At 38.3% G+C, this 22,824-nt stretch overlaps 1 protein-coding gene across 1 annotated transcript; it reads right to left on the bottom strand.

The window, feature by feature from the left end:
- Nucleotides 1-1,298: 1,298 nt before the first annotated feature.
- LOC119740755 (protein O-mannosyl-transferase TMTC1-like) lies at nt 1,299-22,749 on the bottom strand. The gene is made up of 18 exons (XM_038216162.1): nt 22,566-22,749; nt 18,742-19,512; nt 17,684-17,861; nt 16,858-16,931; nt 15,866-16,036; nt 14,740-14,812; nt 14,168-14,271; nt 13,177-13,366; nt 12,430-12,551; nt 11,870-12,037; nt 10,542-10,655; nt 9,444-9,590; nt 8,646-8,857; nt 7,563-7,698; nt 6,893-7,037; nt 5,786-5,923; nt 4,737-4,862; nt 1,299-2,756 (listed from the first exon to the last, which is right to left on the bottom strand). Exons 2-18 carry the CDS (start codon nt 19,116-19,118, stop codon nt 2,532-2,534), a joined length of 2,700 nt encoding a protein of 899 aa, XP_038072090.1. The 5' UTR covers nt 19,119-19,512; nt 22,566-22,749; the 3' UTR covers nt 1,299-2,531.
- Nucleotides 22,750-22,824: the final 75 nt, after the last annotated feature.

Raw genomic sequence — 22,824 nt, 5'->3', positions numbered from 1 at the left:
AAACTTTTAATAAAATAAAAATACTTTGGGAGGCTAATCATCCTTACAGCTGAATTGCGAAGGACGTGGCTACAATGTGGTCAAGCCACTGGCTTGTAAAAGGTGCCTATGGCTGCCGGCCACATCGACCCATATATGACCACAGAGCACAGCCTGAGATCGAAAGTGTTTGATTTTTCCGTAGGGAGGAAAACCGGAGGGCCCGGAGAAAAAAAATGCATCTTCTCTTCACAATAAAAAAATTGCCAATGACACCTTGTGATTGACAGGTTGACTGACAGTCAGTCTCACTAGAAAATTGCAAGTTAGACGTTTAAATCAATTGCGGTAATCAATTTTGAGAAGTAAAGGTTGTGTGAATATTGAACGTTTACCTAATATGACAGTTTCCATAAAACAAATTTACCCGATTAATCAAATATCAATTTCAGCTTTTCATTAATTCCTCATACAATTATATTCTCGTATGTGATAACTGTGCTATTAACAATTTTAAAAACATCAAAATAAAATATTAAGTGCTACAATGTATGCGTTAAACACACTAAACTTTCACAAAATCATCGGCAACATTTTGACAAATACCACCACATAATTGCAATTCTAAATCCATATATTAAATCTTGTACAATCCAATTATATATTACATTTAGAAAATCACATACAAATATCTATCCAATTGTTCTATGGGCACCATATATACACACATACTTTTCTATGAACAATCAATGTTGGTAATACTAAGATTTGATACATCTGATATGTGACAAAAATCTGAATTTTTTACACTGAGTGTACTAAAAGTATTAGTAAGTACTTTTATTCTTAAATATCTAACAAAAAATATTGAAGCTTACTGCCAAAAATTACACCGCTTTATTGCATGTCAACGATTGCATACGTATGTAAAAAGCACTCACAAAATTGCTTAAAATGTGGCCGTTTCTATACCTTGAAAATAAAGTAAAGACTTTAAATACAAATTATATTTTTAGGCCAAATGAAAAAAAACATGTTTGGCGTCCCGGCCCGCTTCCTTTTTGGAGGCCCTCTCTTTTTAAAAACTAAAAAAACAAAACACCCAAAATGATCAACTTTAAACAGTGACATCATTTTCGCCTCTTTGTTTCATCTAGCCCATATAAAGCTAGTATGTCATTTCCCGAGTCCAAGTGGCGGCCATAAAAAAAAAAAAAACTGGCAGCCATTTTGAAAAATGGCCGGGTCGGGCAGCCATTTTGGAAGAAAAAATAAAGGGCCTCCTTCCTTTTTTTCAAAAAGGCAGCACGCTAAACATGTTTTTTTTATTTGGCCTTACTGCGAACAATATTTTGCTGTGGCTCAATGCATGTCAATTTCATCTACATAATATGCATGTGTAGGGTAATCTTACCCTTGTCCTGCCTTTTTATTAACAGAAAAGAAAGTATGGTAAGTAGAACAAATCTAAGAATACAACAAAATGTTTGGTTTTATTTTTGCAAATACGTCTAACATGTGCTAAACTTGATGTCTGTCAAAATATGCAAGCCTTTGGAGAAAGAACTGAGATAGCCTCAACTGACAATGAACAGCATGTTACAAATTATTGTTACAAAAAAAATGAAATACATGTAAATAGCTGATTATTTGTAAATTTGATTTAATATTACAATAATCAATGCAATCATGGCAAGAATTTTATAACAAAAGAAAAATAAGACTTATTGTTACAGCCTACTGGCTACACTGATATAAAATATATACTCTTTGGAGTTCTGCAAATAAATATCAGCTGGCAAGCTAAATAAATTTTAAAAAAATTGTTTAGATTTTATGTAAACATTTCAGATGTAGTACTGAGCTGTCCAATGTTTTATTAAGAAACCTTTCCTTGACGATTATCGAGGAATAGCATTAAAAACAACTGTAACGATATAAAGGTATGTTAAAAAGTACAACATAGTTCCAAAATAAATTTTCAGAGAAACATTTTCAGTACAAAATGATAATTTAAAATTTCTTTCCAAAAGATCATCGCTTTGTCCTCTCCAATTTTTCAAGAGAAAATAGGTGTATGTAAAAGAAATATGGGCCAAATTTTGACTGGTATTTCCCCAATAGTTCAAGATGTCAGAAATGTGTTGCGACAGCAAGAAAAGCAAACGAGAATGCGAATTGATGGCAAGCATTTGCTCTGTAAATTTGCAAAAGTTGACCTTTCCAACCCTTGAGAATCTGAGTTTAGTCTAAAAGTTTTTGTCTCGTACAGAATTATCCGACAGCCAAAATTCGAAACAATTTCCGAAATGACGTCACTCGTGCGCAGGTGATACGTGCGCAGTCGATGCTTCTTTGACCAATAGGATTAGAAATGACCAGGCAACTTAAATTAAGAACATGTGAATCATGCGCACTTGTAGCCGTCTCACTAATGACAATTACCGGATTTGTCGACCACGGAGTTTCACTAAAAACTACAAGCAGAAGAAAGTGTCAAAGCTCAAAATTTGCCTGTCAGCTTTATTGGCTTTATTTGTACTGCCTCGGGATTAATTTATTTCTAGTTGACTTTTACCTTTTTTCTTGAGTCTCTCCACAGCCCTGTTGAGTTTAGCTATGTTCTGTTTCAGGGTGTGGTTCTCTGGGTCCAGCTTTAATGCCTCGTTGTAATGCCTCCTTGCCTGGGCGTAGTCTCCCTTGAGGTGTAGCATGGCGCCCAGGTTCAAGTGGGCGGAGCTAAGGTTGGGGTTCAGTTTCACTGCCTCGCGATAACTCTGAAAATCACCACAGAAAACACTTGATACTGATGATAGCATTGCTTAAAGGGAATATACATCATTTGCTTTTGCTGTAATTTTCAGAAATGGATGGAATTGGGGGGTTGGAAATATATAGCAAATATAGTTACAATGTCTTTTTTGAGGTTTTGGGTTCGAAAATGCTATAAAAACCAAGAAAAACAATCATTTTCCTGTAGTCTGGTTCCCTGACTCCATATAAGAAGAAACAGAGCAGCTTACATACATTGGGGAATTGTAAGGTCAGGGAACCAGTCTAGCTGGCTCGTACCCGTTCATAGGTTTGTAATCGATTGCAAACAAGTGCGATGGTCAATTGGGGCCAGTATTTGAAAAAAAGCCAGTTTTTTCGGCCGATCAGCGTTGGAAATTGATACAAAAATACCACTTTTCTTGAAAATGACAGTATACCAGGTGCCATGATTTTACAGGATGCTTTACACTGTCATTCACTAACAGTCCAGCAAGGTATTTCAAAATGATTTGGTAGTTTTATTTTTTGATGTTTGCAAATGTTGTATTTTCCCTTTAACCCTAGTCCTAGTATTAAAGATGCCAATATTCAGAGCAATATGTAAAACACTTCAGGTCAGTTTTTGGTGAAGGTTTATGTCAGTGTTAATTCAATATTAGGTTTTGCCCTTCACTGACGTCGGTGTAGGGCCAAACCTAATATTGAGTTTACATCACCCCGACGCAAATTCTATCTCATGTAGAGTGTTTACTGTTTCACACAAAACACTGTGGAGAGCGGTGAAGCGTGACCAAATCTGCCTGCTTGCCCTGAGCTTAACCACACACAAGAATTGTGCAGGGATTTGAAGTGGTTTTGCAGGGATTTGAAGTGCAGAGGAATTGTATGGTTAATGGTTAGTAGAAACATGGGCAGCAGTACTATAGGTCAGGGTTGATATGTCCGATCTGTATGGCTACTTCCAAATTACTTGGCTAAACTTTCGAAAAGTTCTAAAAGAACGCTAATCAGTACAAATCGCAATTTTTGAGACAAGTGCCATTTTTCCAATACAAGAACCGGAAAAAAAATGGTATCTTTCAGAACAAAACATGCATGCAGGGAAAATGCCCTTTTTTAGGGGGGGGGATTGTTTGTTTGTTTGCTTTTTTGCAGTAGACAGGGTCGGCATCATGACATCTCTTTATATCAGATTCTGATATATGCTGTATCAGATTTGAACAAGCCAACTGACTGCAGCAAGCTCTGTGGTCGAGTGGTAAGATGTCTGAACTAGTAAACAGGAGGTCGTTGGTTCAAGTTCCACCTGAGAAGTTTGTGATTTTTTTCTCACAATCACTCCGGACAACGCTCAGTATACAGTAATTGTAAAATATGTCGGTTTAGGGCAAAACCAAATTTTGTATTTACATCACCCCGATGCAAATTCCATCTTATGAATACATGTCTTTATTATTCCATTATATAAAGGACTGATCGCTACACTTTGAAAAGGTTGAAATCATCATGGTGCCCTCGTGCGGTCATGCACAGTTCTATTAACCCTAACTCCCTAGGCATTTTTGCTAGGATATACATGTAACCTAAATCCTGCAATGTCCTCCAATTGGCCTCATGGAAAAATAGCATATAGCCTCAATCCTGCGAAATCCTCCATTCTTTCTTGAATGTGGTTCTTGGAGGGATGACCACTGCCTCAATCCTGCAAAATCCTCCGGCTACGAGTGTCAATATGTTGAGGCTTGGCCAGTGACATCCTGGAGCAGTACGGAGGATTTCAAGCATAATCAAGGACTAAATGTATGCATGGCTGAGCATAAACAACACAAGGTCCGGCCCAAGACCTTGACACAGTGCGTCCTCCGAAATCAGCAACACACTTTTGCCATGTAACCTCAATCCTGCAAATGCCTCCAATTTGCAAAAAGGATTTTGGAGGATTTGGGATGGTTAGGGTTAAAGCTGGTCATGACTATGCGTACCTGGATAGCCTGCTGGTCTCTGGCCAGTTCTTTCAGGCAGTTGCCGATATCAAACAGCAGTCCAGCCTTCCTGGCATCATCAGCGTCTGGATCCAACTGGAGAGCAACTGTGGCATGCTTCAAACCCTATCAAAAGAACATAATAAACATTATCACAGGGCAGATTGAAAAACAAAATCAATCACTCTTAAAGGGAAAATACAACATTTGCAAACATCAAAAAATAAAACTACCAAATCATTTTGAAATACCTTGCTGGACTGTAAGTGAATGACAGTGTAAAGCATCCTGTAAAATCATGGCACCTGGTATACTGTCATTTTCAAGAAAAGTGGTATTTTTGTATCAATTTCCAACGCTGATCAGCCGACCAGCGTTGGAAAAAACTGGCTTTTTTTCAAATACTGGCCCCAGTTGACCATCGCACTTGTTTGCAATCGATTACACACCTATGAACGGGTACAAGCCAGCTAGACTGGTTCCCTGACCTTACAATTCCCAAATGTATGTAAACTGCTCTGTTTCTTCTTAAATGGAGTCAGGGAACCAGACTACAGGGAAATGATTGTTTTTCTTGGTTTTTATAGCATTTTTGATCCCAAAACCTCAAAAAAGTCAGTGTAACTATATTTGCTATATATTTCCAACCCCCCAATTCCATCCATTTCTGAAAATTACAGCAAAAGCAAATGATGTATATTCCCTTTAAAGGATCCTAGGTTTCAAGCATTTACAAGAGCCCTGTCATCTAAGTGCTACAAAGTTTGTTTCTGTTCAATCTATTTCTCAATTGAAAAGAAATGTGTACAGATATACATTCTGTGCATATTTATGCAGAAACGTAATGGCACATTTTATTGTAATTCAACTTTTGAAGGAGCCTCATGTATTAAAAGTGACAGTGCCCGGACTCGACCTTCCTTAGTCTGGCATAATCTTCCAAACCTCCTGGCCAATTTAGAAGCATCTCAGCGGTAAATAGACAAATATACAGCAAAATAGACAGACAAAACAATATAAACATGGAACCACCAATGTGTACAATGTACCTCTCTGTGTTTCCCAGCTAGTACATAGATGCTTGCCAGTTGACGATGGGCTTCCGGGTAGTCAGCATCTAATTCCAAAGCGACCTGGAGCTCCTTGACAGCTTGCTCCACTTTCCCCAATGTCGCCAGAACCTGACCCTGTATCGACACATACAGTTGAACAAAATGTAAAAGACCAATAACAGCAATAACAAGTCCTTTATACTGTGTCTAGCACACTCTTTACATGTGCTGTTGTCGTTGTGAGGGCGTTTCAACAACATTTGTCATTCTTCTCTTGGGGTAAATTCCTCCAACAAATGGTTGTATGCAGGCTTGCCTGCAGAGTCTGCAAACCTATCCAAAAATGATTTCACTCTATTTCCCTTAGCTTTCCTTTGCCACACAGAACGCTGAAATGTTTTCATAAAATAAGCAAAGATACACTTTAATTGCAACCACCGCTGTTCAGTAGAAACCTAAAAAGCACATTCGTTGTATTTGAACAACATCCCTTACTATGTACACTAATATTCGCTGAGCTGACTCCTTGATTGATCATTCTGACAGTGCAGTCGTCCATGGCATTATTAACATGGACCTTCTTAAGTCTTTTTCACACTGGAGCCTCTCAACCGGGGTTGAACTCAACCCTGGGCGAACCCAATCCCGCCCCGGGGTTGAGTTTTTAATTTTTTAACCCGCATTCAACCCCGCATCATTTCACACTTGTTTCATGCAAATCAAGCTTATCATGCTCAGTTACTACTGTTCTGAACCCTGGCAAGAATTTCAACCCGGGTTGAAAATCTCAACCCTGGTCTGGAGCAGGGTTGAGTTCAACCCGGTGTGAAATCGATCCCAGGGTTGACACGGGCTTGGCGCAGGGTTGAAAATTCTCAAGTGTGAAACGGCGCATGTTTTCAACCCTGCGTCAAACCCGAGATTTGTCTAGTGCGAAAAGGCCTCTCCATTCTCCATATCTAACACTGAGTTGGAACCTCATTGCACATTTTGATTCTTCAAGTAACGGTAGCTGGGCTCTACCTTCCTCATTGTTGCAAAATCCTAAAAACCTGCAAGTGGATTTTGAAGGATCGGGGATGATTAGGGTCAAGATTGACTCACATAGTGTGTTCTTGTCTCGGCACTCTGAGGGTTGAGTTGCACTGCTTCTCGGTACGCATCGTGGGCTTTCTCTGGACGATCAGTGTTGAAGTATAAAGCTCCTAGGCTTTCCAGCAAGCCAGCCCGACGCTCTAGAGATAATGCCCTGAGAGTAGAAGACAAAGAAACCCATTTCTTCATAGAAAAATGAAAATATCACAATAAATAACATAACGCCAGTACATGCGCCAAAAGCTTTAAAAATGGGAACATTTTTCAATTTGTAACTGCTTTTCTTGAAAACGGAAAGAATGCATTGTCTGTGTAAAGCCCAACAAGATCATTTTAATTACCAATTAAACAAGCACAGAATGAAATCTTGAGAATATACCTTGAGGCCATGTGAAACTATTTTGTCTGACATGCTGTCATTTAGGAGAGACCTACATTTTACTTAAACCGTCAGTCCCTGTTCCGCCCCAAAGCACCTTGCCTGTTACTCCTTGTATGGCCTTAACCACCCCAATTAATTCATCAAGGTATGCAATGCAACATATTGAATGCTATGAAATGGACCTATCAAAAAGGAAAAGTATTGTGTCCACAGTTTAAAAACCTCACATGGCCAATTAGAATAGGACAACTTTGGATTTAAATTAGACTCAATAACTTAATAATTTTGAGATCTCACCTTAAGAAGAGTTGTTCAGCTTGACTCGTCTGGCCTAGCCTTCTCAAGAGACGTGCCTGGTTGCCCATGGTTACAGTGTGATTGGGCTGAAGATGTAAGCATTCCTCATACTGTATACGTGCATCCTCGTTCCGACCTGCATCAATACAACGATAAATCAATTCATGCTCAACGTCGTTAACCATAACAATCCCCTAGTCCTGTGAAATTCAATACCTAGGTCCGAGCCACCAGAAGTTCACATGGGGCTTTATTTCCCTATTTTGTAGTCCTGAGACTAATTGCCTCCAGTTTCAGAAGCATCTTCAGCTTTACTTAGAAGTCTCTAATGTCCAAACAAAATGAAAATACTACCAACTTCGGCCTAATAATATATGATTTGATGTTCTTGAAGCAGAACACAGATCCATATTAAGCCTTATCCCCCTATAGAAGCTAGACCAAGTAAAAAAACAAAACACTTTCTATTCCTCGCCTACTTCTTTTTTTCCGGCTGCATCTTTTACTTGTGTGTTTTAAATCACACATTTTTAATATATTTTGTCTTTTATGAGCTTTCAGCAAAATCAAAATTGTAGCTATGCTTCCAAGTTTAGAATCTGGTGGAAAGGGAGACGGCTCCTTTGGACCCAAAGCTTCAGCAAAAGAGTTGAGAAATGGACAGATGCATCTTGGAAAATCCACCATCTTGAGAAAAAAAAACCCTGGCCTTAGGGGCCAAAAATATCTCCTGTAGCCACAGCCCGGAGATGAGGCCCAGGAATGGTTTCTCAGATTTCCCAAGGTTCCTAGCACAAAAGACCAGCGAATATGGTTAACACTGTGAATCAGGTTTGGGTCCTATCAACCTATCTATTAAAACTCATCCACAGATAATTGTACCAATCACTGATTGTGTGACCAAAAGCCCGACATGCCTCTGCTTACATGTACCGACGCCCACGGCTGGGACATGCAATGTGGCGATGGGGACACACACGCCTTGTTATTTACGTGGGCAGTGGGCGGGACTTACTGGCTTTGTCTATTCGCAACAAATAATCCACATGGGATTCTTCTAACAATTTCCACCAATTGTTTCACCTGTATTAGTCAGGAAGGCTCCATAATTGTTGCAGTAATCTCCATTCTTGGGTTCCAATGTGATGGCGTTCAGGTAGAGTTGCTCGGCTTCTAGGAGTTGACCTTTGCCTTCCAGCAGCGAGGCGAGGTTGGTGTGGACATCGGCGAACTCCGGGTTCAGTTGGATTGCACGGCGAAAGAGTAATTCGGCATCTTCAAATTGGCCGAGCTTGCTGTCAGATGATCAATGAATCAGTCAATTATTATTATTCAGCTTTTTAAATTTGTGTTCTTACTGAAGCGAAAACTTCTGTTTGCAAAGACATAGCTGAATGAAGTAAGCATAAAAAGACATAGTCTTGCAATTATCTCAAAATGACTTGTTTTGAACTGTACCAAAATCCCTGTGGAATTATTCTGTTGGGCACAGCATGAATTTGAAGATATGTAATTACACATTGTCGTGTCCGTGCAACAAAGTAGTATCTCCCAAAATGGGCCGGACATGAAACGCAAGTTTCAGAATGTCAAAAGGTTGTATCTCACTTAATATAACCCAGATGTACACACAAAGTCAAAGGACGTCGAGATACGACCTTGTTGCATAGAGCGTATTCGCGTGAGATACAACTTTGTAGCAGAATGGAGTTACGACATTGTTGCACGGAGCATCTTCGCGTGAGATACAATTTTGTTGCAGAATGGAGTTACGACATTGTTGCACTGACGCGACGACATGTGCCTAAGGAAGCAGATGAGGCCACTTCCCATTAACATGTGTGTTATGGCTATTGCCGAGTAATTTGGGTGCCGCCTTACCTGAGATGACTGCCAAGATTAAAGTGCGCCCTCACATGGGCAGGATTGATGAGTATAGCCCGGCGGTAGTGAGCCTCAGCTTGCTGGGGGTCGTCCTTCAGCAGTGTACCAAGGTTGTTGTTGGCACTCGCGTGGTCCGGCCACAATCTGAAAAACAAGATTTACCACATGATCACCTTTGAATTGTAATGCACATACTGTCGTAATTCAACTGCTGTGAACTGCTTACTGACTGGATTGACTTGAAATATACAAATCAATAAGAGGACCTGATGTTTTGATCTTAACAAGATTTTCTTGAGAAGCAAAATATTTTTTGTAATACTAAGTCCCTTTAAAGGGAAAATACAACATTTGCAAACATCAAAAAATAAAACTACCAAATCATTTTGAAATACCTTGCTGACTGTTAGTGAATGACAGTGTAAAGCATCCTGTAAAATCATGGCACCTGGTATACTGTCATTTTCAAGAAAAGTGGTATTTTTGTATCAATTTCCAACGCTGATCGGCCGATCAGCGTTGGAAACAACTGGCTTTTTTTTAAATACTGGCCCCAATTGACCATCGCACTTGTTTGCAATCGATTACAAACCTATGAACGGGTACGAGCCAGCTAGACTGGTTCCCTTACCTTACAATTCCCCAATGTATGTAAACTGCTCTGTTTCTTCTTATATGGAGTCAGGGAACCAGACTACAGGAAAATGATCGTTTTTCTTGGTTTTTATAGCATTTTCGAACCCAAAACCTCAAAAAAGTCAGTGTAACTATATTTGCTATATATTTCCAACCCCCCAATTCCATCCATTTCTGAAAATTACAGCAAAAGCAAATGATGTATATTCCCTTTAAGTAAACCATTTCTTGTAAAATACAAATATGATAACTGCGTGCAGCTTCAGTTTTATCCATAGAGAACTAAAAGAAGAAGCATAACAAATGAGTTTTTAACCCTCACCAATCTGAAAGGGCAGATATAGGGTTATGTATTGGCCTGTCATACACACGTCCACCTGCCCCACCTTATTCCAATGGATTAGCCCCAATTTAGATACATGAACCAAAGCCCATTCAAACTGCCTCTTCCAATTTTACCTGAGGGATGTTTGGTAGTGGTGTATTGCATCTTGCTTCTGTCCACTGTCCATGAGGAAGTTAGCATAGTTGTAATGCATCTTAGCATTGTGCGGTAAAGTCTCTAAACCAGACCTGGAAGAATCACAAAGGAGGAGCAACAGAGAATTTATTCAGCAAGATTTTACTGCAGGGTAACACATAAAAGAGTGTTCTGACCAACATTCAGACATGTGTGACTCCAAATTTCAGTTAATAATCTTCAATCTTCTGGACTACATTACAAGTAGCTCAAATTTTTAGCACCAAGTATTTTTACATGACCAGTGGCAAAATAAAAATAACAGTTTTCCAGTTTAAATACCAAGATTAGTGTTGGAGTTAACTTGATTCTAATTGGAATTCAAGTAGAAGGTTCGCCAAGAAATAATGATCAGTCCTGACATATCGATCAGTTTGAAACTCTACAGTAGTGCGGGGGAATGTGGCCTCAGCTTTGTGACTCATGATCAGAGATTAAGGGTTTTGAATCCAGCTGCCAACTATACAGGGTGAGTAAAAAAAAATGAAACCCAAATGTTGGGACCATTGTTTAGTGAAGTTTTGCATGTAGCACTTTCAAAATCTAGGATATAAAAGCCCAATTCATAAGCTTTGTTTTAGCACAGGAATCATTCACATGACTCATGTACTCTTCAAGTTACGGAATTTGAAACACAACCATTGTTTTAAGGTTCTGTCCACGAATCACAAAAAAGTTCGGTGTTCTTTCAGCAAAACGAAAACAAATCACAGGGATGTGTGTGAATTGTTTTCGTTTGGCTGAAAGAACGCGCACCTTTTTTTGCGATACGTGGACAGAACTCTAAAACGGTGGCTGTGTTTAAAACTCCGTAACTTGAAAAGTACATGAGTGATTTGAATGATTCTTGTACTAAAAGAAAGCTTATGAATTGGGCTGTTATGTCCTAGATTTTGAAAGTGCTACATGCAGAACTTCATAAAACAATAGTCCCGACAATTGGGTTTCGTTTTTTTTTACTCACCCTGTATGTTGTCCTTGTGCAAGCCACTTTATTATCCCTACTTGCCTTTCACCTCACAGGCATCCCATCCAGACAGAATAGACAAAAATATTCCCCGTCTTTTAATGCCGAAAACTGGAGACAGAACTCATTTGAAACTCTACTAGAACACCGCTCCAGTTTGATCATAACAGTCGCCAGACACATGCACTTAAACCACTTTCCTCAGAGCCATGGACCAGTGGGTATTTCAAGCCCACTCACACTAAAACACTAACCAGTTACAAAATACCCTGACATATTTGACTCTACATTTTATCTTACCTAAACAGGGATTCCCTTGACTTCCAGACCTGGTTCCTTGTGACGGTTTTCCCAATATACAACAGTGTGATCACAGCGACAATAATCATCATTATAGTCTTGCCATGTTTGCTGCTCAACCCTCCCAGCTTACTGAGAGCATGGGCACACAGGATGCAGTAGCCCATACTACAGGGAGAAACAGATCAATTCAATTTTCATATGAGTCTTGGTTTTCTTGCCCTGTCATGTAATATATTACTGAACTATCATATTTTATTTCTCAGTTCATTCCAATCTTCTTTCAAAATACAAACCTTCTCTTTAAAACCCTTCCTCACTGGCTGGCAATTTCAACAAGGCCAGCCCAGCAGTGAAAATAAATCAAGTGACTGTTTTTAACATTTGAGTGCTCCCTGCCTTCATAAAGCAGGATTGACTGGCTGTGATTGTTAAGAAACCTGATACAGCTATGCTATGACTGCTAAGCCAGCTGTGCCTACCACCTACCAGATATATGTGCATCTAAAATGCTCGTTAGAATCGTTAATACAGATATAACAAGTTGAAAATTAATATACCTTGGAATGTAAAGAATTCTCTCAGCGACCACGAAGCCGACCCTGATGAAGAGATTAGAGGCAGGGAGGAATGGAATGGCAAGAAATGACAGGCCAAGGACTAAGACGCGTCGATCCTGGTCCTACAAGATGAGGCAGTAAACAACAGTAACAAATCACCACCTTTCACTTTAACATAGTCGCAATACTAACTGGGTTACCATGAATAGTCAAGTTATGGATGCCTAAAATGTTTATTTTTGCATTGCATAAAGGAAATTTACTTTGTGTTTGTCCATACATTCAATTCTAAGACAAGATAAGTTTGCGGTAGCACCATGTGAATAAATCTCTTTTGTGAGTATGTGTGGTTCTGAAAAAAACTGGAGGGACTCAATGTTTCGAACAGTCAGGAGAATTCTGTTTTGAATTGTATGTAGTAATTTGTATTGCAAACAAGGCCCCAATGAAAACCATACTGTTTGGGCATACCCTTGGAAAAAAAATAAGAAGAAAAATAAAGCTGCTCAAATACATATTTTCATAATTCTATGCCAGAAACAAAGTACAAATAGTTGCTAAATATGATCACGAAGGAGAAAATGTACACAAATAATAGGTCTATGCCACATCAATCTGATGTTTAACAAAAATGAAATCAGTATTTGCAGTAATCAGTAAGACTTTTGGTGTCATTCGCTTTATAAAGTTTTACAATTGAGAACTGAAAACTTATTAAACAATCTGTGATGTTTTTAACCTGCATACCTTTTTTACGACAATACAGCTCACAGCCAGAAACCCCAGGGTGATAACTGTAGTTATGGTTGCCAGGTTACGCACATCCCATAATGATTCCACCAATGGGATGCTGTTCATCTGCCAATCATAGGAGAGGGTCAAAGGGCACAGTAGCAACCAGACGTTGAAGAAAACCAGGTAGCTGTAGGTCAAAAACCTGGGGGGAAAAACATAAAAAAGGACTTTAAACTTTGAACAAAATACTGCAATGCGCAAGAGAACATCAAAAGAACTGTTGGTTATTAAAATATTATTGTGCTGTAAGTAGCAGAAATCCTGTTGTGTACGTGGAGTGCATCACAGGAAAAAAGCTGATGTATGTTTGTAAATATTGCCAAACATTCAGTTTGCATGGTTTTCAGGCAAACTACGACTATACATTTTTAAAATACTTTTTTGATGCACCCAATTTAAGCTGGAATCTTTTTCCTGCAAAAGGATGATTTTTTTTTAAATTTAAAAACACTGCATCTCAATGCATTTGTATGGCATCTCAAGTTAACAACATTTGTTTTTTAATTTTAAAAATTAATTGATGAATAACTCCTGGACAATGTAAGCTTTCAGTTGATCGTGAATTTATACAGTGTTTTTTTTCAAGGTGTCCTTGTTTTCTGTATCCTTCATAGCTGCCGGGTGTGTTCCAATTGGCAATGTTAATCAGTTTTGTTGCGGTACCCACTGCTGGTAACCACTGCTATATATAAGAGATTGGAACCAGCCAACCGACCCCAAGCTCGGTGGTCGGGTGGTAAGACGTATGCACTAATGAGCAGGACGTCGTGGGTTCGAGTCATACCAGAGTAGCTTGTGACTTGTTTCTCGCAAGTCCTCGGACAGTGAAGGGTAAAACCCAATATCAAATTTAACTCAGCTCGAATAGATTTTATTATGAAATTTGTGGAATTAGGGGGCTTTTATTTATCCATGTATGATAAAAAAAAAAATCTCCTCACACCTTGTCAGTAGATGCGGAGCAAACGATGCAGGGTTATCCTGCTCTGAGAAGTGAGGCAAGTGACCCTGCAGCATCCAGACCCTTAAGAACAGCACAACACACACCTGAAACAACAAGCAACCAGGATAGAGAACAAAATTAACAAAGTCTAGAAGAGGAAACCTTGTGCAAAAAAAATCTTGGTCTAAAAAGAGAAACTAAAGAATCTGTGACATATGAAATCACTCCATTTGGCAAAACTAATAGGGAATCTGCAATGAAATATACTTCATAAAGCATAGGTTGTTTACTCAAACATCAATGTGATAACAATAAGCTCAACCTTTCGTAAACAAAATTTACAAGTGAAGCAAAAAGTATGAAAGGTTTCTTTTAAAGTCTCTCATAAACATGAACAAAGTATTTTGGTGCAGAGAGAATTTCTGCATGGTGTGACCACAAATTCACAATGTCAATATTTAATTGTTAAACGAAAGTGGCAATTAGATGGAATATAAGAAGGGAATTGAGGTTAGAAATGTGCATCGAGTAAAAAGGGGGAAAAACACAAGTCACCGCAGTCGCTTACTTACAGTTGCAACAATAACTGCACACCGTTTAAACAGTGGCATGCAGCCCCTCCCAAATCGTCTTGTTATCAGTACCCTACAGAGAAATGGAAGGGTCCTGGTTAGGAGGTTAAAGGTTAACAACATGCAATGTTAGGGAGATTATTAAAACAGTTTGGAAAAGGTTAAGAAATTTGAAATTCTGTTATTTTTTGACAATGATTGGTTGCTATCTTGAGTTTAAGACCAGCATTTTTGTGTTAGAGCCCAACTTTTTAGAGCTCAGTCAATAAACCTGAAAATGTATTTTACAAATTTTATAGATCCATCATCCAGTAATGGTCAATGAGATTACGCACAGACTTGGCGCTGGATATCATGGTTAATTTGCTTTGTCATGGACATAGTTCCTTTTCCTAACGCTGGAATTACCTATATAGAGAAACTAGAGATGGTGGGTTCAAATTCCAATGGGTGGGGTTGCAGTCTGTGTGTCCCTAGGCAACACACTTTTCTCACGTGTTTCTCTCCACAAAGGAAATGCATGCTTAAATGGGCAAAGGTTTTTTTTTTTTTTCATTGAGCCGATCGCAGCAAAACGGTAGCAGCAAATACTTGATAAGTCTGTTGAGCAGGGGTACATGTAATAATAACATACCATGGACCCTTTTTACAGATAGCCAAGGATGCAGTGAATGTGTATCTTACGCATTGCGGGACAGTTTGCACTGCACAAAATCCCAGTTCGTCATGCAAACTTTCCCAGAACACAAAGTGATCATACTTCACTACACACTTCTGATCTATCCGTAAAAGTGTCAATGTATAGCACTTGTCATTCCTGAGCACCAAAATGGTGAACATTGGCACTTCGTAAATACACATAATAATTAACATCGGTATTAATTTACTCAACGAGAGAGATGTATTATTTGAAGAACAAGTGTAAGTTGTTAAGATGAAAGGATTAACTATTAATATTAAAATTAATAATTCAACTGTTTAAAAAATCACAATAATTAGTATAAACACTGTCCATTTCCAGAGTTTAAGTTTCAATAACACTTTTACTTTTGACCAGAAATATTTTTCTGCATTGTTATCTTTTTAGTCATAAAAAATCTTTGCTGATTGAAGCTGTTCAACATACCTGTAAATCCCTGGTCGTGATGTCATCATGACATCATAGACCATGAACACTCCTAGTACGGTGGCACCATGCTCCTTGCTCAACAGTGCACACACGACAAGCAGGAGACTGAGTACCAGACTGCCTGGTCTGTCAGTAAATGCAAAGCCTGATTTTCCCTGTTTGATACTCCTGTGAGAAACACAGAAAGAACTGTATGTCAAATATCTAGCAGGCTTTTTAGGAAAGGAAGCAATGTATGGGTGTCGACACATTTCATCTTAAAGTGTAAAGCCCAGTTAAAAGTATAGTAATATACAATATTTGAAAAATTGTAAAACAAAATTACCAAATTATGAAATACCTTACTTGACTGTAGTGAATTATAGTCTCAAGCATTCTGTGAAATCGTGGAACCTTGTAGGATGTCATTTTCAAGAAAAGTGGAATTTTTGTATCAGTTTCCAACGATGGTCAGCTGACCATCGTTAGAAAAAAACCTTAACTTTTTTTTCAAATACTGCCCCAAATTTATCAAATTTAGTTAGTACCCATTTTTTTGCAATCGGTTACAAACTGTGAATGGGTGCCAGCCAGTTAGTCTGGTTCCTTGACATAACAATTCCTTAACATCTATAAAATACGCCATTTCATCTGAAGTAGGGTCAGGGAGCCAGACTACAACAGGACTTTTTTTCTTGATTTTTCCAACATTATTATTAAAACACAAAACTTTTAATAGGTCAGTGTAACAAGTACCAACACTTGCTATAAAACATGTAACCCCAAATCCATCCATTTCTGAAAAGTACAGCAAAAGCAAATGTTGCATATTACCTGTAACACTTCAAGCTAATTAATGCACATGTGCAGCAAAGTTTTTACTATTTCAAGTTTACATATGCCTTTAACTTTGTTTAAAAAAAGAGAAAAAACAATTGGCATGTACAAAGGAATAGTTGGCAACTGTGTATTTCTATTTTTGATTCCAAACCACATTTTTCTTTACTTACCTTTGAAAGGCAAGAAATGACAGTAAGAAGAACAGGCAGGCCATCAAGTCAGCACGGCCAACTACCCCAGCAACCTGAGGATAAACAAAACCATATTTATCAGCTATGATTTAAGACCGATATTGACAAATAAAATTAAAGGATTTTAAATCACTGTGGGGAATAAATAATACTAAATCAAATAATACTAAGTTAGAAAATTAGGATCAATATTTGTGTCATCACAAGACCTGTTATCACAAGATGATAGGTATTTATTTATTTGGATTTTGCAGAAAAGCTTTCCACTGGTACAACGTTTAGGGGTTCTGAGTTCAGTAACGGAGATATTAACTACAGACTAACTTGAAAGTTGTAAAATGGATTCTCAAAAATGGCATTTAAAAATTCTGTAGTTCTGTTTAAGTTAATGAACAGTCAACTAATAATACGCTTTTGAAGATAGGTTTTAAAATGTTTGACAGATTAAGGTTCACTAATAAAAAAATTAAAATGAATTGACCCCCCCTTCAAATTTTGGTTTTGCCCAACTATTCTGCAAAATGCCAATTTCCAACTTTAAGCTCATTTTGTAGTGACAGGTTACGTTTGTGGGAAAATTAAAAAAAATCAGAAAAATACTTATTGGACAGTTTTAGCATAATCTAAAAACAGATTTTCTAGGTAAAGGTTTGTTTTAGTTTTGGGTTTTTACAGGTTTTTTTGTGGGGGGGGGGGTTGTTGGGCATGTTTGTTTGTTTGTTTGTTGTAGGCTTTTTTAGGGGTGGGGGTGCAGTTAACAGCCTCCTTGAACGTTGAGCACAGCATGTTCTCATTTTGAACTCACCGCTTCAGTGTGTATTGGGTGCGTGGCAAACAAGACACCAGCTACTGCAGTGGGCATCATCTCAGTAAACACTACCGTCTGGCAGACATAGGTGAAGAGAACACTGACGACGGCATGGAGGAGGATGTTGACAAGATGGTATCCCATGGGGTGCAGGCCATGGAGCATATGGTTCAATCTGAAAGCCAGACATGATTGGCAAATGAAAAACATATTACAACTGTCTAAAACAAAATTATAAGAGTATATTCATCAGGTATAAGTGCATTTAAATCAATTAAATGTTGTCAATATCTTTTCTTCCTTCTTAAAAACTGCAAGGATTCCTGAAGAGCTACAGTCAGCACAAAGCAACTGTGTTGCGTACCATTACAAACCTCTTTGATAATTTAATCACATGTAATGAGATTTAATTTAATTTAATCAATCATTATTAATGCATTAAATCTCACAACAATTTTTTTTACTTTTTACTAAGCTCTAAATTTTTTCATATGGTAATTTAACTGATATTACACCCGAGTATCATTGTCAGCCGACCAGCATTGGAAATTGATACAAAAATACCACATTTCCTGAAAATGCCAGCACACCAGGTGCCATGATTGCACAGGATGCTTTAGAATGTCATTATTCACTAGTAATAGTCCAGTAAAGTATTTCGTGATCATTTGGTAGTTTCGTTTTTTGATGTTTACAAATGTTGTATATTCCCTTTATGATGTGGCTCATACATGTACATGTATATAATTTTAGACCTCATGACCAAGTCCAAATTCTGGACACAATGTACATGCACATGTAATAGTAAAGTTTATAAACAAATATGTTAATGTACAAATCTCAGACAATGAAGGAGCATGTTTCAAAACGCCACACACTTAATAAAAAAACAACACCACATTTTAGGCATTCCAATTTCTTACAAGGTGACAAGGGACAATTAGTAAATGTACAGTGACATCATACTGTCACATTTTCCACAAACATGACAAAGACAAAAATGTGTCTCTTCATAAAAGCATTAATATAGTACATTGTATTTGCATATAACATACCTAAATGTGATGACACACAGTGGCCTGTATGACTTATGGCTTGTGTTGTCCCACATCGGCTTCCCCCAGAAGTCATCCAGCAGTAGATTCCGCAGAGGGGACTCCCCACGTACGTCCCTGTTGCCCTCAATGGCAAAAATATCATCGTGGACCAAATCGTGGCTGAGCGTGTTGGCGTAACAAAGCAAAGCCAGAGAAAAGACGGCGCCATACACACAAATTTGAACTCCAGAAAATGGTGACTGGGGGGCCAAAGGCTCCTTCAGGTGGCTCTCAGGGGTGTGGTGAGCGCCACTCCCATTTTGTGGGCGGAACAATTTAGAAGCCCCGCCTCTCTGGAGCTGCTTCTTGCTGGCTTGTCGCTGACGAGGAGCCATTTCGTGACATACTAGTGGGCAATCATCAGTTTCTCTTTGAATTTATTTTGTGCTGTTGCTCAACTTATGTTACAAAATTTCAACCATGTTGCATGTGGTTCTCAAAATAATCTAGTACTCCACTTCCAACGCAGTAAGCAACACTGTAGCATGTTGAATTACAACAACGGTATGCAAGTCTTTCAAACTATGCGCACTTTAGACTCAATGGCCCTTCCACAGTTGGGGTTCCATAGCAAAAAATGTGCAATTAAATGGTATCCTGTGATGAAGTACATGGTCTTGCAGTTTTGTCCATGCTTCCTGTGGTTAACGTATCAGCGGGGAGTGGTCCAAAGACTACAAGTTCACCACCAGTTCCTGTTTTCATAGCAAGCCGCAAAAATGATAGTTTCTGTGGGGAAAAGAAAAGCAAATATTTACTTACATTACAAATCAAGAACCATTTTACAGGTGGACAGGTCATCAAAAAACATATCAAGGCCTTGAAAAAAAAAGAAGACCATTGTTGTGGTATGGCTTTCCAAGCATTGCCTAAATAGGAGAACGGATATCTTTATTTGTACTGTGCTGGTTATTGTTGGTGTGTCATAACTGTCTGCTTTGTGTGTATGAATAGCAAGCACTGCGCTTCATCAATTACAAGAAAATTCTTTCAGAACACAACAAAGGATGCACAAATTCTACAAAACTTGGGTGTTTTTTGTTGAGGCAACAAGCATTCTTTACAATGTATCCCACTTTGAGATGTTCTGCATGAACAAACACCACTGTTCAAGTTATTTATGCTCAAAATAATAATAATATTCTTATGTAACATCAAAATCCGTCAAACTGACATTCAAGGCACTTTACAATCAACAACAATTATCTAAAAACCATTAAAAAAACCTTATAACAAACAAATTAAAAAAACATTAAAATCCATTAATTTTGCTGGCCTTTATTGGCTTAAAATTTCAAATATTTCAAGAATGGATACAAATGAGGTGCGTTCGGCTCCATGCACAAGTACCCAATAATTTATTTATGCTTTAGAAGCACACTCACCCTCTTTAAAGTGATAGAAAAGTACATGTAGTCCCTCCTTTCTAGTTTCTTTAGTCTATTTTTTATGTAATTTCCAGGTTCGTTTGTACATGTTTGCATATCTAAATTCTAACACGAACTTACAGGAAAACTAGACGTCTGAAAAATGCGGGACTTCTTTTCTATCGCTATAAAGAGGGTGAATACGTTGGTAAATAAACTACAAAGATAGTCTAAATGTGAAAATAAGAATTTGACGAACTTCTACATTTTCAGATACATGTTCCAAGTGTGGCCCTTACTTACGGAGGTAGTAGTCCAGTAAATTGGCCACATTTATGGGACTACCCAACGGCCACAAAAAGGAGAGTTGGGCGAGACCTAGGCCTAGACTGGTTCCCAGTACAAAATGTGCAACTAATTTGTATATCCTAATAAATCGTGTCCATGCAAAAAGTGGGGAGTAACTGCAGATTACCTTGCTTAAATACCCCTTTTGGAATGTACATAATGGTACATGGCGTGGTAGCTGAAAAATGCAGTAATGTAGGAATATTGCTCTGCAGCAAAGCTGGTCATGGAAAGGCAGTAAAATTCAGAGAGGCTTCTATAAATTTAAATTCAATTTTTGTGTAGTCAGGAAATCACTACAGCACTACATGTAGCTGCAAAGTGAATTTGGGCCGTTCTGGAAACTCTTTTAGTCCAACCCTTGCAAACCTGGAGTGGTTCCGGGGGTTACACTCAACGTGGGTTTTGTGGAGTTTTACTTTGAAAAATGTTCCCACAGAATCATTGGGACCTAAAGAAATAGGTGACCACGGACATCCAGGATTTTTTTCCGTTGGCTTAGCTAGCTCCTAGACACATTTTCTTGACACCCAATGGCTCTTGAGTCTGGAGTGCTGAATGGTAACACACAGCTGCACAGCAACCAGTGAAAACTAGAGTGCGAATGAATCACAGATGTTTTCACCAGCTGATGTGTAATCCCACGTTCTAGACATAGTTTTTTTGGTATTGAGATGAACTGGCAATGTTTTGACAATTGTTAAGTTACGGGCCCTGTTTCTATAAGAGAACAAAAATCTATGCTTAGGTTTAATTTGGACTTGAAACTAGTTAGCGAAATTTAGAGTAAACAGGGGTGTCATGGATAGAGGGCAGGCCCAGCCAGGCATGGCAGGGTTTTTATTTTGTTAAGGAAATTTCAGGGTAAGACAATGATGAAGATAACTGAAGCCTACAGGGGTGCATAAGGCAGTTTGAAGACTGTTTTGGGGGTGAAATCTGAAGATTTTGATTTGGGGTATGACTGAGTGAAAATGGTCAACAAAAATTATAAGTAGACGCAATACGGCCATCGATCTCGGACTTTACTATCGCCCGACCATGTCCCAATGTTAAAAAAGCGATCCGTAGAGACCTAGTTAAGTTACTCGGACTAGATTCCTCTTGGGTGGAATCACAAGGTGAGGTGAAAATTGATGTGTTTGGCGGCAGGTACATGTATTAAAGTTGGTGATCCAGTATGGAATTTTTTCCATTTGAACAATTTCAGCATTCATTATTATAACATGTCCACACTAACCATTTTATTATTAATAATACAATTTTTTTATAATAAAAAAAACGCAATGGCTATCGTTACGGCAGCCGTAACGCATTTCCCATTTTCTATCGTTACGGTAGTAGGCCTACTGCAACTTTTATAAAAACATGAGAAGAAAATATAAAATTATAAGGAAAAAAGTGAATTTGATTTTGAACGTTATGAAATTCGGACTTTATTTCCCTTTTAAAAAAAATCCTCCAAAGCCTCAGGTTAGAAAAGGAAAAAAATTCGAGTGCAAAACTGAGATGCGAACCCGCAACCTCTCGGTGCAAAATCCTACCCTCTATCGACTGAGCTGTTGCACTGCTCGCTAAAACGTGGGGAAACAAATAATTATATACCTGCGTGCGTATCAAAAAAAGTATCGTAGAGGGCGCTAAACAACGGCTGCCGTAACGATAGCCACTTCGAAGAAAAAAAATCTGTAAGTTTTAATAAAAACCTGTTTATACAGAAATAATTAACATTCTTGATTATTTTTAAAATACAGCCGTCATGACAGCTCCAAAAAGATTTTAATTCAACTTTATGCATAATTGCATGATCATCAATCACATTATGACTTTTTAGTGTTGTAAATAAAGATAAGCGGGGCGAGTTCGTTTTACTCGCGCTTATCGTGCATGATCTGGGGGCGAATTTGGCTAGAACTTTGGTTGTCGCTGCGCGCCACACATTTTTTCGGGATGCTATGTCCTATGAGCTATAATTAATACCGATGCTAGACGGCAAACTTTCCTGATCTCAAACTCTCAATCGATGTACACACATGTATGTGGTTCAACCATGGTTCATCAACTTACCATGATCTTCTTTGTGATGATTTTTAACGAAACCGGGGAAAATGTTCATCACTTGATGTGTTTAACATGTTGAAGTATACCCAGACTTCTTCCTTTTATGAATTGAAAATACCACGTACTGTTGTTTTGACAGCGCATGTGATAGAGCACCCGTCTAAAAGAAATTATCCTCGACCAAAATTGTATTTCAGAATAAATAATCAAAATAAAATATATAAAGCATTTTCTGATAATTAATTTCTATTTTAAACTTTAAATA

The sequence above is a fragment of the Patiria miniata genome, unplaced genomic scaffold, assembly GCF_015706575.1.
Source record: "Patiria miniata isolate m_02_andy unplaced genomic scaffold, ASM1570657v1 HiC_scaffold_5, whole genome shotgun sequence".
NCBI lineage: Eukaryota > Metazoa > Echinodermata > Asteroidea > Valvatida > Asterinidae > Patiria > Patiria miniata.
The sequence above is the reverse complement of the archived record's forward strand: the minus strand, read 5'-3'. Positions and strand labels throughout refer to the sequence as shown.

Coding starts and splice junctions, on each gene's coding strand:
- LOC119740755 (XM_038216162.1), bottom strand. CDS start 19,118: ATGGCTCCTCGTCAGCGACAAGCCAGCAAGAAGCAGCTCCAGAGAGGC. Junction 14,272..14,739: donor GTGCAGTTATTGTTGCAACT/GTAAGTAAGCGA, acceptor TTGTTGTTTCAG/GTGTGTGTTGTGCTGTTCTT. Junction 5,924..6,892: donor CCGAGACAAGAACACACTAT/GTGAGTCAATCT, acceptor GTGTCGATACAG/GGTCAGGTTCTGGCGACATT.